This window comes from Rhipicephalus microplus, chromosome 8, assembly GCF_043290135.1.
Source record: "Rhipicephalus microplus isolate Deutch F79 chromosome 8, USDA_Rmic, whole genome shotgun sequence".
In the NCBI taxonomy this organism is placed as follows: domain Eukaryota; kingdom Metazoa; phylum Arthropoda; class Arachnida; order Ixodida; family Ixodidae; genus Rhipicephalus; species Rhipicephalus microplus.
The window spans coordinates 7,551,336-7,567,849 of NC_134707.1; the positions used below are offsets into that span (position 1 = coordinate 7,551,336).

Below are 16,514 nucleotides of genomic sequence, written 5' to 3' on the forward strand. Positions count from 1 at the left end.
CAGTATAGTGGCATCTTCTTCAAAGTTTCTTGATGCCTCTACTTGAATTTACAAATAAACCACCTGCGGAAGCATTCTCTTACTTTCTATAAGCAGACTACTTCCTTTCTCTCGTGTATATGAGAAATACTCATGCTATCCAAATAAAATGAATGTGTATGTTTGTTTCATTTCTGGAAGAGTTTAAGTCCATGTAACACAAAATTGACATGGTGTAAGGGCTGCTACAAAACCAGGTGTTTTGAATGTACTTATCAACTAATTACTAAGTGCTATAGGTATATAGTTATATTTGATTCATATGTGGGGTTTAACGTCCCAAAACCACTATATGATTATGAGAGACGCCGTAGTGGAGGGCTCCGGAAATTTAGACCACCTGGGGTTCTTTAACGTGCACCCAAATCTGAGCACACGGGCCTACAACATTTCCGCCTCCATCGGAAATGCAGCCGCCGCAGCCGGGATTCGAACCCGCGCCCTGCGGGTCAGCAGCCGAGTACCTTAGCCACTAGACCACCGCGGCGGGGCTATATAGTTATATTTAATGATCAATTTTGTTATAAGCGTATCCACGTGGGAGCTTTGTGTGTTGCGTGTTATAAGCAGGTTTGACTGGTTATGGCTGCTCTTTCTACACTTCTCATCCTACCATTTGTCACGGCCAAAGAGATCTGACTAAATCTTCTATTGCTGCGAGCATCTCGGCTTTAGCACGCAAAAATTCAGTTAAATTGTTTTATCACGCCCGAATTCCTACTCATATATACTTAGCAATTTCATTTGTCGCATTTATTTTCTTCAAACATCTAAATATAGCACATAATGTGATTGAATAATTCATATTCATTTCGTCATTGACGTAGTAATCTTGAAAACGTGAGCTTTATGGGCTTGCAAGATTACTTTAAGGCATTTCTCTGTGGTTATTTCCGGCAACAAAGTGCTCTTATAGATACTTCATCAATAAAAAATGAGATGATTTAAATTGTCTTGCATTTCCGACCTGCCCCGGCGGTGTAATGGTTTTAGTGCTCGGGCTGTTAACCCTAAAGTTGCGGGAGCGATCCCCCCGCCATCGAAGTCGCGTTGGCAGTGGAAGCAAAAATGTTTGAGGCCCATCTACTTTGATTTAGGCGCACGCTAAATAAGAGTCGAAGTTTTCTCTATGGTATACTCCACCTTATTAATAACGCCTTGCATATCTGTTGACAAGCTTATTAAAAAACACTTGAAAATACAGAATAGTTCTCGTTTCTTCGATCACCAGTGGCACATACCCGCATACCACTGGCACATACCCTCCCCCGGGTATGCGCCACTGCCTGGTGTCAAGTGTATGACGACGTAGGCGATGGGATTTTGACATTATTCTTGTTTTGACCAGCGTGTCATAATCGTCAAACCACCTTATTCCCCTGTCCTATTTTTGGCTCAAGACAAATTAAGGGGGTGATAACGAGAGCACCCAAACGTAATCAGATAGATGGATCAATAGATAGAGGGATAGATACTAAAAGTGCTTGCAGTGCGCAAAGGTACGTTAAAACTGACACTTTCAGTCCATACGTAATCATATGTCTTAAATTTAAGCAGCAGCGGTGCCAGTGCTCATCGTAGCGAGGCTAGTAAAATGCTGTGGGTGGGTGCCACGTTGCGATTTCTTGCTTGACGGCACTTTCGAATGCCGAGATGTATTTTTTTTAGCATACGTTACCGTGAAACCACGTGTTACTCCACGTGTTACCGTGAAACCACGTGTTACCTTTGAACTTGCTGTACCTTTCCTGCTTGGACCTTAAATGGTTCGCAGTATATGATAAATAAATAAAAATAAATACTCAGAGAGAAGCAACACGAAGCTTGGTTTTTTTCTTTCTGTATCCACTGTGGTTTCGCGGTAACCTTTCCTGTCATGAATTACCAAATCGCGTACTCACACTCGTCTAATATGTATTTTCACTGTCTGCGCAGCCATCTGTGGTGTAATGTTGTTATATTGGGATTCGAAAGGGCTCTGCAACACTTTTCTAAGTAATCATCGAATGACTTCATTTATTGAAGCCATTACTTCATACTTACGAGAAGATGGCTTACGAATAGATCTACACAATTCTCAAAATACGTTAAGTACGGAGTTGCAGCTTTTTCGCACACTTAAACGATTCGTCTCTTTTTTGTTTCAGTGAGCACTCTCGAACCTACGGAGAGAAGAGGTCTCAAGGAGGAAATAAGCGTGCGTCTCGGCCGTGAGCACCTCTCTTTGTTCTGTACGTGAGCACTTCTTGTTGTAGAGTATGAAAAATTCTGGCTTTTTTTAGGATGGGGGGGGGGGCAGGAGACATGTTGTTGAAGGCTCTGACAATTTGAGAAAAGCACTTATTTGCATTATTTTCACTCAAGCGTGAACACTCCACCAAAAATTTTGTCGAAGGTCCGCGCACCCGGGGCAACCCACCCCCATCGCTACGGGCCTCTGTAAGCTATGGTCTGCCGATATTTATAGCGCGAGAACAAAACGACGACATAGAGATAAGGACACGAAGGAGTCCGCTATAACTATCGCCATGCCATACCAACTAGCCCAAGCCGCCACACTTCTATGGCCTGCGTTTGCATTGTGCCTTAAAGCGTAGCATTCTGCACTGTTAAAGCGTAGGGCTCTGCAACTGCCACTTATGTATCTGAACACTGTTAAGTTAGGCATAAGCGGCATGTATCATGAATTCCAGGGATGATGTCTGATGACGAGCTGTTCTATACTCATGAATAAGTGATGCCACTATCTTCAAATGCCACGAACATCTATATATTTATTTTGTCATAAGTAGAGATAAGTAGAGTGGTGAGAGTTGTGAGAGGTAACACATAAGTAGTATTTAATCAAAAATATCACTAGTAATGTACCAGTATAAAAGAGTCGTAATAAATTGCTGAACGTACGTTTCCGCTTTATTTTTAGATGTTATGAACACTTTTTCTATTGTCAACTGTGTTTAGCCACAAGAAATTTTAAAGGTGAATTTCATTGATGCCTATCGTATGGCTGACTACTGTACAGGTGCGATCAAAAGTGTGCAGACCACGGGATCGCGTGGCAGAATGCATCGACGCGCCAGCTAGCGACGAGACACGACGAGACACCTGCTGCAAGGGCGCATGCGCGTCCCGTCTTATCACTTGGCTTCTCATGTCGCTCTGTTGGACGCGGTTACGGCGCTCGTACCCAAAACGACAACTGGGTGTCGCTTTCTTTGCTCCATCGAATCTGTGTCATTCTTTTACGTAGCGGCTGCGACGGGGCCGGTTCAACACCGGCTCGCGTTGTTATTGACACCGGTTGATTAGGATAAGTAAGCATAGCGAGCATCGCACAACCTGACGAAGCCAAACGCACAAAATTAAATTTTCTCAGGCCAGCTTGCCTTTGTCGGGCTAATCCAAGTTGCACTTAAATGAGCTTAGCTAAGTCAAAGTTAATGTAGCCGAAATTAATCAAATGTAGTCGAGCACTTTATGACCTAAATAAGTGAGGTGTAAGTAGCTTTAGTTAAGCCCAGTCCAGCTTGGTGTTTTCATGTTAAGCGAAGTTAAGCTTAGATGAGCCCAGATGAGTCGAAATAAGTATAGCCAAATCTAATTAGGCAAAGTTGATCAGGCTCATCCTTAACCTAGCCGTGCAAAATTAGCCTATACAAGGCAAACCTTATCGGGGCCAATTAATCTAGGTCGACTTCCCCATGAGCCCACAGAAGTCAAGGTCAGGAAGATACTAATTACTCTTTACCGACTCCACACTAATTAGGATAATTTACGTCTAATTAGTGCTAATTATTGTGAACACTAATTATGACTAAATATTAGTCTGAAATCCAGCTAGAGTATCCTCTATACTGGAATTTCACGTGGCATAATTAAGCTAAATATGCATAACTAATCTAATTAGGCAAACACCAAGGAAATTATAAAAAGTCTGATTAATCTTGGTTGGTCATAGCATCATCAAACCAATTGGATTATGATTAGCTTTAATTAGGCAACATCTTATTAAAACACAAATAATTAACGTAATTGAAATCGAATTCTCATGAGCTCAGAGAATCCAAGCTCAGCAAGATGCTGATTACTCCTGACCGAGTCGAGTCTCATTTACCTAAATATAAATCTAATTAGCCTTAACATTATTTATAAATATTACTGAATAATGTGCGTGACATCAAAGCCCACCCGAAGTACTCGAGTTTGATGTCGCAGAATTATGCAAATTACGCCTAGTTACGCCTAATTGAGATCGGACTTGCTACGAAACCATTAGCTTCACTGTGACTTTGCCTTGCGCCTTTAGTGCAGGCTGCCCACGTTTTTTTTTTTCGTTTATCGAGTGGCGCGCTGCTTTCTGTGGTGCTTAGCTGTTTTTCAGGAGTTTCAGTAACAGGCAGTCTAACCGCAATGGCCAGTTATATGCTCTTTTGAAAGAGAAAGATACAGTATTTTTGAAACAATACAAAAACTACTGAATATTAGATTACTTAGCTGCTGATAAAATAATTCTTCTATGCAGCCGCTGTCTAGTCCTAAAAGATCAAAACATAATTACAATTTTAGAAGAAGCCGTCTGAACAATAAAAAAGCGGTTCTAAAAAAACCTCAGCGTCACCTGTAAAATATCTGGCTGTTACGTTTATACAAGCTCGACCGTAGGGATTTCCTTTGCGATTCAAAACGTGCTACAGCGAGAACAGTCGCCATAAAAACAATGGAAGCTGTGAGGAAAGCTACACATAAATGGCGCAAGCAGGGACTGCGTGATATTGTTAAAATTATCAGGTTATTTTGAGTTTTTATATTGTTTATCTCTTTCAGATTGGCCCCTCAGGACTCAAATAAACTTCTGCTGGTCAGTTTGAGAGAAAAACATGGGGCCCCATTGAGCCGTTTTTTTTTATTTTCCCCCTTGGCAAAATAATAAAGTATTTCTGCTCCTCTCGAAGCGGCAACTGAATACCCAAGAATCCTTCGGTCCATAACAGCTTGTACTTTCGGCGAGCCGTCAGCATGTGGATGACGACGACGACGAAGCTGCGCCTGAGCACTTCCGTGCGTCGGAGCCGAGCGCGAGAATTGAATATCTCGGCAAAAGTGACTGCGTGACTGGTCGCCCAGGTCCGAAAGACGACGAAATTAATTGTGTGAGGTTGTAAACACCAGGCGTCTTGCCACACGTTTCCTCAGTAACGTGTCAGGTTTCCGTTGGCGGCGATGACGGCTTGGACGCGTCGCGGCATCGACTCGTACAGCCTCACGACCACCTCAGGGGTAAGGCGCAGGCGCTCCCACTCCTCGCTTACTGCCTGCCAAAGCGCTTCGGAAGTCGCGCTTGAAAGCCGTCGCGCAGACAGGCGGCTCTTCACGATGCCCCACACATTTTCAATCGGGTTCAGGTCAGCACCGACGGGGGGCCAAGGCAGAGTGCGGATGGCAAGGTTCTCGAGTACCGTGGCCACCATGCGAGCTGTGTGGATTGGACTTCGGTCGTGCTGCAGCTGGTAGCAGCCATCCTCGAATGGTCCCTCCAGGGCGTAAGGCACCAGCACTTCCTGCAGCAATCTGCAATAAGCGGATGCCGTGAAGGATCCATTGATTCGGACAAGTGGACCGAGTCCCTCCTTGCTGATGGCTCCCCATGCGCTCACGGCGCAGCGGCCGCTGGACAAAACGTTGTGGCAGTATTCTGGAAGGTATCTGGGGGAATTTAATCAGAAAAATCAGTGTTTCGTCGGAGTACGGGACGCATCAATTACTCATAATAATATATCTGTCATCTTACGTGCCATAACAACATAGGATTATAGGGCATGCATGCCGTCGTGGAGGGCTACGGAACTTTTGACTGTCAGGTCCTCTTTTAACATGCACTGACATCACACAATACACCGGCATTTAGCATTTCAACTCCATAAAAATGCGATTGCCACTGCCGAGATTGAACCCGCGGCTTTCGGGTAAGCTGCCGAGTGTCCTGTATATAGTTCAGGTGCTACGGAATAGTCGCGACAGGTAACCTAGCGATGCTTCAAGGCCCGCGTGATATTATATATGTTGAAATACTTTGTTCTATGGGAGAAAAGATATATAAATCTTGCCTCGGAAGGAGACAAGCAATGACATTTGTATTATAAGTGTTGTTGTTCACGGGAGGGTTTGATACAAAGTGTGAGGAGCTGACAAATGGCATTACTGAAGTAATGGTCAATTTGTTAACTGCCACGAATCAAACCTGCAGGTGAATCTCACCTGCAATTCATAGGGCGCCATACATGACGCTGCTGGTCCCATCGCGAAGAGAAGGTAGATTCGTCGGTGAAAATTACTTCGCCCCATTCTTCCACCGTGCAGCCCTCCACAGAACGCGCAAACTCGAGCCTTAGCTGCCTCTGTCGCTCCGTCAACTGAGGTTTCTGAGCAGCCACGCAGCCCCACAGCCCGGCCTCTCGCAGTCGCCGCCGAATAGTGCTGAGGAAGACGTCCAGTTGAAGCTCACGGCGGATTTCCTTGGCATCAATGAATGGGTCTACCACCACACAGGCCACGATAAGCGAATCAGTTTGAGTGTCCGTTGCTCTTGGACGTCCACTGCGCTCTCTGTCAGCAAGACTTCCTCCATGGTCGAGGTAGGTCCTGATAATTCTACTAACTGCGGCCCTCGACCTATTCATCAAGCGGCAGATTTCGCGTTGGGACCATCCCTGCAACGACAGCTCCACAATACGTTGTCGCTGCTCCAGTGGCACGTATGGCGGCATTGCAAATACAAAATGAAGCACTACCACTTCGATGCTGCTTCCACAGTCTGCTACCTAGGAGCCGTTTACATTATCCGTCAACGTGACCATCGGCTCTCATCGCTTGCAGTGATAACGGAGGTAGGGCGTCGGACTAAGCGTGCTAAGGATGGCCACACAGAATTGCTGCAGCATATGCGGCCGAATGCTTCAACCTATGCCTCTTTTTGTCGCTTGGCATAACCATCGTTCAGGGGTTCAATTATCAAGCGGAATCATCTGAGATATAAAATGCAACCCTACGCACTAGCGACCGACTGACACCTTTTTTTGTTGATGCAAGCTGGCGCCAAAACCGAAGGCGCATTCTTGAGCCCTCACTGGCATTTCTTGATGTTGCATTAATTACCACAATTCCCATTATTATAATTTAGATACTCTGTTGCACATTTCCAGAAAAAATAGAACTAGCATTTTACAGCCTGCTTGCGCTGGAGACATTGACGTGAATAATTACACTGCATTAAACACCTTTACTCTCAAAAGCGTCCTATGCAGCAATAGATGTCTATATTAGGCGGATCGAGCCGTGATTTGCATAATTCTGCGACATCAAACTCGAGTACTTCGGGTGGGCTTTGATGTCACGCACATTATTCAGTAATATTTATAAATAATGTTAAGGCTAATTAGATTTATATTTAGGTAAATGAGACTCGACTCGGTCAGGAGTAATCAGCATCTTGCTGAGCTTGGATTCTCTGAGCTCATGAGAATTCGATTTCAATTACGTTAATTATTTGTGTTTTAATAAGATGTTGCCTAATTAAAGCTAATCATAATCCAATTGGTTTGATGATGCTATGACCAACCAAGATTAATCAGACTTTTTATAATTTCCTTGGTGTTTGCCTAATTAGATTAGTTATGCATATTTAGCTTAATTATGCCACGTGAAATTCCAGTATAGAGGATACTCTAGCTGGATTTCAGACTAATATTTAGTCATAATTAGTGTTCACAATAATTAGCACTAATTAGACGTAAATTATCCTAATTAGTGTGGAGTCGGTAAAGAGTAATTAGTATCTTCCTGACCTTGACTTCTGTGGGCTCATGGGGAAGTCGACCTAGATTAATTGGCCCCGATAAGGTTTGCCTTGTATAGGCTAATTTTGCACGGCTAGGTTAAGGATGAGCCTGATCAACTTTGCCTAATTAGATTTGGCTATACTTATTTCGACTCATCTGGGCTCATCTAAGCTTAACTTCGCTTAACATGAAAACACCAAGCTGGACTGGGCTTAACTAAAGCTACTTACACCTCACTTATTTAGGTCATAAAGTGCTCGACTACATTTGATTAATTTCGGCTACATTAACTTTGACTTAGCTAAGCTCATTTAAGTGCAACTTGGATTAGCCCGACAAAGGCAAGCTGGCCTGAGAAAATTTAATTTTGTGCGTTTGGCTTCGTCAGGTTGTGCGATGCTCGCTATGCTTACTTATCCTAATCAACCGGTGTCAATAACAACGCGAGCCGGTGTTGAACCGGCCCCGTCGCAGCCGCTACGTAAAAGAATGACACAGATTCGATGGAGCAAAGAAAGCGACACCCAGTTGTCGTTTTGGGTACGAGCGCCGTAACCGCGTCCAACAGAGCGACATGAGAAGCCAAGTGATAAGACGGGACGCGCATGCGCCCTTGCAGCAGGTGTCTCGTCGTGTCTCGTCGCTAGCTGGCGCGTCGATGCATTCTGCCACGCGATCCCGTGGTCTGCACACTTTTGATCGCACCTGTACATCCGCGAAAGCAGGACTCAGTTACTCGTGAAAAATATAATATATGCTCGTAGTTTATTCATTGCAAAAAAATATAAGATTGTTCATAATGTGATCGTTGTTGTGCATGCGTTGTTTTTCACTTCCCATAAGTTTGACAAAAACGTATTTTATAAATACGTGTCTTCCGTCTCATTTCAAGCCACATATTCCTCGTATGCAGACCTGTTGGAACAGAGAGAGGGAGAAAACCTTAAAAAGCATATCTTCATTTTCTTCGGCTTGCATGACTAAACATTCACACACAAAAAATATGTGCTATTTCAGCTGGTCATAATACGTATATTTTGTGCCGGTAAGGTGTTCATTACAGGATCGACCTTAGTTTACTAGGAAAGTCCTATTTTTGTCTTCACGATACCATGACACCAAATCTACCTGTTTTAGTCCTTAGAAGATCGTTGTTTTAATCAGTACTGCGCGATCTACACTTCTTCAAAACGAATTACAGAAGATGCAATCGGCACAAACAAAAAAAAACAGATATGGTACCAAATGACACAGCTGCTTCATTATCTAATGTCGGGCTTACTTTTCGCATTTGACCATACTTCTTAGCAATATTATAAGCGCGGGAACTGAAGCAAAGGCCACGCTGGAACATATTACTAGCACGCGCTTTACTGTATGCGATTGATGGGATATATGTTAGGGGATGAGCATCCTTATAAGTATGATTTACTGGATGTTTCCGTGCCCCTCTGTGCCTTATACTTATGTATTCGAGTTTCACCCTCAAAAGGTTATATCTGAACGTTCAGCGCAGATTGCGTCGCCGTGCTGAGGAAGCTCGCGATTGTATGAAATCATTGTTAAAGTTGACCTAACATGATCGCCCAGCAGATGGCGGCCATCGGCAAAAAGAAAAAGAGGGGGGAGGAGGGGGAGTCTATTGAGACAGTACCACGGCCGCTGGATGAAAAAGCGCTTTTTCATCCAGTGGCTGTGTCTGTACATATCTGCGATACATTAGTGGTGCAGGTGGGCACTCTGGCCATTCTCACATCATCTGCTTGTACATATATGAAAGATAGATGGTAGAACAATATTTAAAAAAAAAGAGCCCTAGAGCTAGGTCGCCGGCTATAAAACCCGGCTATCGCCGGTAGCCGCCATTTTGTCATCACGTGGATGACGTCGTGTGCATAAGGAGTAGAGTCGTCGTCTTGTATCAAAACCAGCCTGAAGAAAGCTGACATAGCTCCGGACATGTGGCCGTTCTCGAAACCATGTCACTCACCGATATACAGACGCTAGCGACGCAGGCGGCCCGTTATGTTAGAGACACAATAGAAAGGGGGCGCTGCGACTGTGGAGTATGGCGAGAAGTTAGCCCCGTACATGGACAAAATAGGGAAGTGGGGCACTGCGATGCATATTCTCCCTCCCCCCTGGGGAAGGGGAACATCGCGCACGCCTACGGTTGTCAGGCTTTCGGGCGGCTCGCGTGTTTGTGAAAATAGTCATTGTAAATTAAGTCCTCGACCGAATGTGCTGAACATTTACCAGCTTGCTCATGAATACTGAAACATTAAGTATTACTCAAAATAACACCGTTTTGAGGGAAAGTTTAGTGTTATGATCTTTTTATAGGGACCTTGCAACACTTTTTGAGCATGGTCAGAAAGCGCTACCGATCGGTAACAAAAGCTCCGGACAACATGCGAGCCAAATATAGCGCAGCACGTGGCGTGGAAAACACAGTAAATTATCAGTCAGCTGAAAATTGCTTTTTTCTTCTCGTGACAAGAGACGGAAGACGCTCAAAAGTCACTCCTAGTGATCCAATCTATCAGCCATTGGCTCACTTGAACATTGCGCGCTAGATCGTTACAGAGATCGCCACGGGAGGCCGCGACTTGTCAACGCAAACACGCGCGATCACACTGAAAAAGCTGCGCATCCTAAGAAAAAAAAATAAAGGGGTGCTCAGGGTCACAATGCACGGGTGACGTATTTTCTTTGCCCCTGCCATCCATCTCTGCTTAGCTTCCAGCGCTTTTGTCGGGACGAGAGAAGAGAATGCAAATGCAGCGTGCCCAAAACTAACTCCACTCGTACTGGGCGGATTCGTAATTTTTGCGGCGTTGAATTCGTACGACAACGAGCTCTTCCAGTCAATTCATTCCATGGTTAACTGAAAGTGTTTCAGAGCCCCTTTAAGACTACGCTCCGGGTGCGAATAGTCTTGTTTACTCGAAAATTGCCGCAAGGTCAGCGACATCACCAGAACCTTTAATGCCGCGTGTTTAAATGCCGACACGCCTTACCACAAAAAAGGTTACTCGACGACCGACTCTCCTTGCCGTTATCAGTACAATTTACCAAAATAAAACGTTTTGTTTCCCAGTCTTGAAGTCTTCCTCACCATCTTATCCACGTTACAGTACGCCATGCGATCGTTACAGCTACATTTCTGACCACATCACTGGAAGCTGCAGACGCGAGAAATGATCTTGAAAATCTGTTGTTTCTAAAAGCTTTTTGCTTAGTCTGACAACGTTGCCCTCCTGGGGAAGCATAAACAATTGTCTGTTTGTGTCCTAGGTACTCAATATTCTAATTTACATTGAAGAAATCCAAACAAAATATATGAAATAATGCCTTTACAAAAGAAAATTATTTGGTTGGCTTTTTTAAGTGTCTATACAAGCTCGCGTCTCGCCGACCACTAGTTTGCACAATTTAGTTTATTTCAACGCCAAAATAAACGTTACAATATCTATGAGCTTGCCCATAAAGGAGGAAAAAAGCTCATGCCCCTGCTACTCCCCACCAGCACCTCCCTCAGCGCTCCTCGATAGTGAGCCCCGCCGCGGTGTTCTAGTGACTAAGGTACTCGGCTGCTGACCCGCAGGTCGCGGGATTGAATGCCGACTATAGCGAGTGTATTTTCGACGCAGGCGAAAATGCCGCAGGCCCGTGTGCTCAGATTTGGGTGCATGTTAATGAACCCCGGGTGGTCAAAATTTCCGTAGCCCTCCATTACGACACCTCTCGTATCAATATGGTGGTTTTGGGAGGTTAAACCCCACATATCAATCAAACAATACTGCATTCCAGCAGCCGCTGGAATGCAGTATTGTTTGATTGATATTTGGGGTTGATATGAGAGGTACCATATTGATATGAGAGGTGTCGTAATGGAGGGCTACGGAAATTTTGACCACCCGGGGTTCATTAACATGCACCCAAATCTATTGCATAGCTCGGTATATATAGCATTTACCAACGAATTACTTCCTCGGTCTTCGTTAAACAATCAATGTTAACGCTTTAACGAACAATTTCAGTCTGTGGAAAATGAGACAGTGGTGCGAGAAGGAACGAAGGGAGAGCACAAGCATTCTTTTCTCTTGTTGTGTTCTTCTTTTTTTATTTTTTCGTTTTCAATTTGTTAATTAGCGTATTACACAAACTATTCCAACAGAACACGCTTCTGGCGCAATGAAGTCTGCCCTTTCATGTACAGAGAACTTCTTACCGTCCTGTCGCCACAGCGTGCATGGTCGGGTGCTTCAAATTCCACTTGCACTGGAAACTTATAGGCTCGGCCATACAAGTGCCGAACCTTAGAGTACGTGCATCGCACTTTGCATCTCTTAAGGACAGCAAGCGACTGTAAAACATGAAAAAGAAGGCATGTAAAAATTATAGCTTGTTGCTTCTTCCGCTACAAAGTATAGTGTAGTTCCAAAAGAGGCCAGGACGAGAGCATGTCATCACTCTCTTTGACGAACGGCTGCAGAAGTCAAATGCCTCTTATTTCATTACACAAATTATTTGACAATACAATCAACTCTACAAGGCGAAGTGTAGAATCTAATTGTTATTAGTTCCAAAAGTACAAGCTAATTCACCAGGGATTGTTTATTACGGGACTTATTATAATCAATATTTATCGTGTAGATAAGCCCATGAATATGGCGTCATTCTTGCGTGTAATCGAGAATCGGCTACAATGTATCAGTACAGCTTTAGAATAGTAAAGGCTAATGTAAAGTTTTAAGGTAATTTTGTCTCGGACGCAGCTTTCAAAGGGATTTTGATCTGTAGGTATGTCTCTGTTCGTGGAGATCACATTTCAAGCGGAAACGATCCTAAACAACTAGTGTGGTAAACATTGACAAGACACGAGCCCACTCACCGTGTCCGCATCCACGCTTTGTTCTCGGGGGAATTTGTATTTGCAAATGTTGAGCGGCGTGACCAGCATGCCCGGGTAGTAGCCATCCACCTTGTGTCCCTGGGATTTAACCTGCCAGCAGAGCGGCCCTCGGAGCCTGATAAGCGGTAAAAAAATCGTGCGTACAGCTTTACCAGAATTAACGTACCAAATTACGTACAACATTGTGCGAGTCTCACACTTAACGTCTCCAACGCAACCAATGGCCATGCTTTTATGGCACCAGGTATAAGAGAAAGGCAGTGAAGCAAATGTAAATGTTGGGAGATCTTCGCAAAGATGCTGTCACTACTTAGTGCGCATGTGCAGTTCATGCACTTTAATGTTCGGGCTAAGAAGCTGGTGTTTGTTTTGCCTTGCCATGGTGGCCTAGGGGCTAGGGTACTCGGCTGCTGACCCGCAGGTCGCGGGATCGAATCCCGGCTGTGGCGGCTGCATTTCCGATGGAGGCGGAAATGTCGTAGGCCCATGTGCTCAGATTTGGGCGCACGTTAAAGAACCCCAGGTGGTCGAACTTTCCAGGGCCCTCCACTACGGTGTCTCTCATAATCATATAGTGGTTTTGGGACGTTAAACCTCGCAAATCAATCAATCAGGTGTACGTGTGGCGCACCTTGCTTGAACGAACAGCACTACTTCAATAAATGCCCAAACACGCAACACATTGTGACCCATTTACGTGTGTGCAACAGTGATTCAACACTACCCAAGCACACAAAACAAAATCTCGTGCGTATTTATTTCGGTTGGTGTCTGTAATGCGCAGCTCTCTCTGACATCCCCATCGCTTTATACTCTGAGTCGCCTTCCTTGCTATCGTAGTCTATAATAATTTTTGCGTGAATGCTCTCGATTATAGTCGCAGTTATGCCAACAAAGGTGGGGTAAACCCCTGCGACCGCAAACGATAGCATCAGTGCTCCATTTTTTGGCATCCGCAATTAACCATGGTATCCGCAACGCTTGCATGAGTGATTACCCCTGGCTCATTTTCTTTTGAAGAGCATGCCACTATTTCAGCTGGTGCCTTGTCTAAGTTCTCAGTTGCAAAAAGGCTGCTGCTTATGATGAATCAACATTTATTGGGCCTCACATCGTAGGTAGTGCGCGCAGGCACCAGACGGGGTGGTTCCCTAATTGTAAGACCCGTATGTATCCAGCAGATCCTGACCCCTGTCCATCAGTGCAAGCTGAGTTGGTAGGGCGGGACTGAATAAGGTCTCTCATTGCTGAAAGGGTTGGGGATTCGGAGTGTCGGGGGAAGGAAAGGTGGGGGGTCACCTCCCTATTCGAGTCACCTTCCTTGCTATCGTAGTCTATTATAACAATTTTTACGTGAATGCTCTCGATAATAGTCGCAGTTATGCCAACAAAGGTGGAGAAAACCCCTGTGACCGATAACGATAGCATCACTGCTCCATTTTCCTAATTACGTGAACCATGACATCCGAAACGCTTGAGCGAGTAATTATCCATGGCTAATTTTCCACTGAAAAGCATGCCACTATTTCAACTGGTGCCTTGCCTAACTTCGCAGTGGCAAACAGGTTGCTCAAGGTTTTCTGTTGCATCTCCGGTTAGAACGACAGCCCGCCGTGCCTGGCTACACTGCTCCTGGTGAGGAAATGGACTCCGACTTCTGAGAGGCTACTGTTACGCCCCTCATCAACGCTTAGTTCATCCTCCAGGTCACTGGCTGGCATCCCACCTCGTCATTTTGTTTGGACTTTCCATCATTCATTTGATATGTGGGGTTTAACGTCCCAAAACCACTATATGATTATGAGAGACGCCGTAGTGGAGGGCTCCGGAAATTTCGACCACCTGGGGTTCTTTAACGTGCACCCATTCCAGCATTGAATGGCGATGCATTTTGCACACACGCACGTACGCACACGCACGCATGCACGCGCACACGAGCACGAACTTCAAACAGTAAACTTGGGGAAATACACTGCTGCTGCATGTCGACCTGCCCTTTCCTGAGAAGCTTATCGGTTTATTGTTTGCACTTCCATGCCACACTCACTAGGTTTTACCCTTGTTACTATTATTTTAGAACAAATTGGCTTTTAAAAAAAAGAACTAACTTGGGAAGCTTCCCCTCCTCATTTATGTTAGAATGACTTGAGCCCGTTATACCTACTGGTGCTACAGTACTGCTACAGTACTGGTGCTATAGTACAGGAACTCTTGCAGTTCTGCGTACGAAAATCATTGTATGATTAGAGAGACGTCGTAGTGGAGGGCTCCGGCAATACTGACCATCTGATGTTATTAACTAGCACCTAACCTAAGCACACGGGTCTTTTCACCTCCATTGAAATGCGGCTGCCGTGGTCTGGATTCAATACCGTGGCCTTCGGGCCAGCAGTCAAACACCATATTCACTAGACCACTATGGCGTGTGGGAAGAATGTGCGTAAATTACGCAACAAATCCTATAACTCCGCTCATTCTCGAAGAACGCGAGAAATTTTTGCGGTAATCTATTTTTGCGGCAGTAAGCTCTGTAATTGAGGTCATTCAATTGATTACTTAAGCGAAGGAGTGTACGGACATGAATTTGAAACATTTTGGGATTGTTGCTCTAAATAACAGCATGGGTTTCGAGTACGCCATCAGCAGTACGGTGGTGCCAGTGAATGCATCATACGTTTTAAATAACGCTATCTACATTTTAAATACCGCTATCTTAAATAGAAAGAGGCGGCTCTCTGTGACGTTTTGTGGCAGTGTGACGTCACGGGGATACAGCATTTTATGACGCATTTGCGGCATATCTGCAATCTACACGCGGGGCAACGATGAGCGTATTGTCTACAGCGACACCCACAGAGATTCATGTCGTTTAGCCAGCATGCAGAACGCAGAACTAGCAAACTCTGGGAAGCGGCGTCGACTCGTCCTCATGTCGTTCATTGCAATGGGGCTGGCTTGTTGATGCTAAATCGCGAAAACTGTTAAAATCAATGTATATATCATATACTTGTCGGCTGACTCCTATCTGAAGAGGGCGATATGCTACTTATTAAGGAAACGAAAAGGGTTTATTTCGCGATGTCACAAAGTCGCCTTAGTAAACGTTCAACTGGTTCAGCCCTTATGTAAGGTCACTGGCCGCTCTAATTACGACCTCTATACAAGACGGCTGCCCCGCCGCGGTGGTCTAGTGGCTAAGGTACTCGGCTGCTGACCCGCAGGGCGCGGGTTCAAATCCCGGCTGTGGCGGCTGCATTTCCGATGGAGGCGGAAATGTTGTAGGCCCGTGTGCTCGGATTTGGGTGCACGTTAAAGAACCCCAGGTGGTCTAAATTTCCGGAGCCCTCCACTACGGCGCCTCTCATAATCATATAGTGGTTTTGGGACGTTAAACCCCAGATATCAATCAATCTATACAAGACGGCTGACAGCTGTCAAGACTATTTTCAGTCTACATAAAAGCAGCTGGCTCAAATCTTATCTTGGGTCAACGTGTCTCACTCGTGTATAGTTACCAAAGAAGACGCTTCCGTCGAAGGTTGATGCTCGAAGCGAAAAGAAAGTGACGAGAAGTTACTTTCTGGAAGCGCGTCATTGAGACAATCTTTGTCCGCTCATGCTTTTTTAGCACATGTTCATTTAACGAGACATATATATATGTTTCAATGAATTTTTAGTTGATAGTGTGTGCATTGTTTCATGTTCTTATCACCATGCTGTCA

General features: G+C 44.8%; 2 protein-coding genes across 5 annotated transcripts in view; one reads left to right on the top strand and one right to left on the bottom strand.

Moving 5' to 3' along the window:
• LOC119164059 (uncharacterized) overlaps window positions 1-16,514 on the top strand; it is a 236,684-nt gene that overhangs the window by 79,647 nt on the left and 140,523 nt on the right. For 3 of the 4 annotated variants that reach the window (XR_012885468.1, XM_075870917.1, XM_075870915.1), the window contains one exon: window positions 2,187-2,249. Coding sequence is in view for 1 of the 4 variants with exons in the window: in XM_075870917.1 (XP_075727032.1) it covers window positions 2,187-2,249 (63 nt within the window). In the remaining 3 variants the exon portion in view is untranslated. Of the gene's footprint in view, window positions 1-2,186; window positions 2,271-16,514 lie in introns of those variants that run through there. The other variant, XM_075870912.1, reaches the window with a different exon arrangement.
• The window catches only part of LOC119164058 (venom metalloproteinase antarease-like TtrivMP_A), a 28,514-nt gene continuing 20,622 nt past the window's right edge, over window positions 8,623-16,514 (bottom strand). The window contains exons 11-13 of the mRNA XM_037416166.2: window positions 12,772-12,907; window positions 12,109-12,243; window positions 8,623-8,789 (exon numbers count right to left, since the gene is read on the bottom strand). Coding sequence (XP_037272063.2) covers window positions 8,757-8,789; window positions 12,109-12,243; window positions 12,772-12,907 — 304 coding nt within the window. The 3' untranslated portion in view covers window positions 8,623-8,756. The remainder of the gene's footprint in view (window positions 8,790-12,108; window positions 12,244-12,771; window positions 12,908-16,514) is intronic.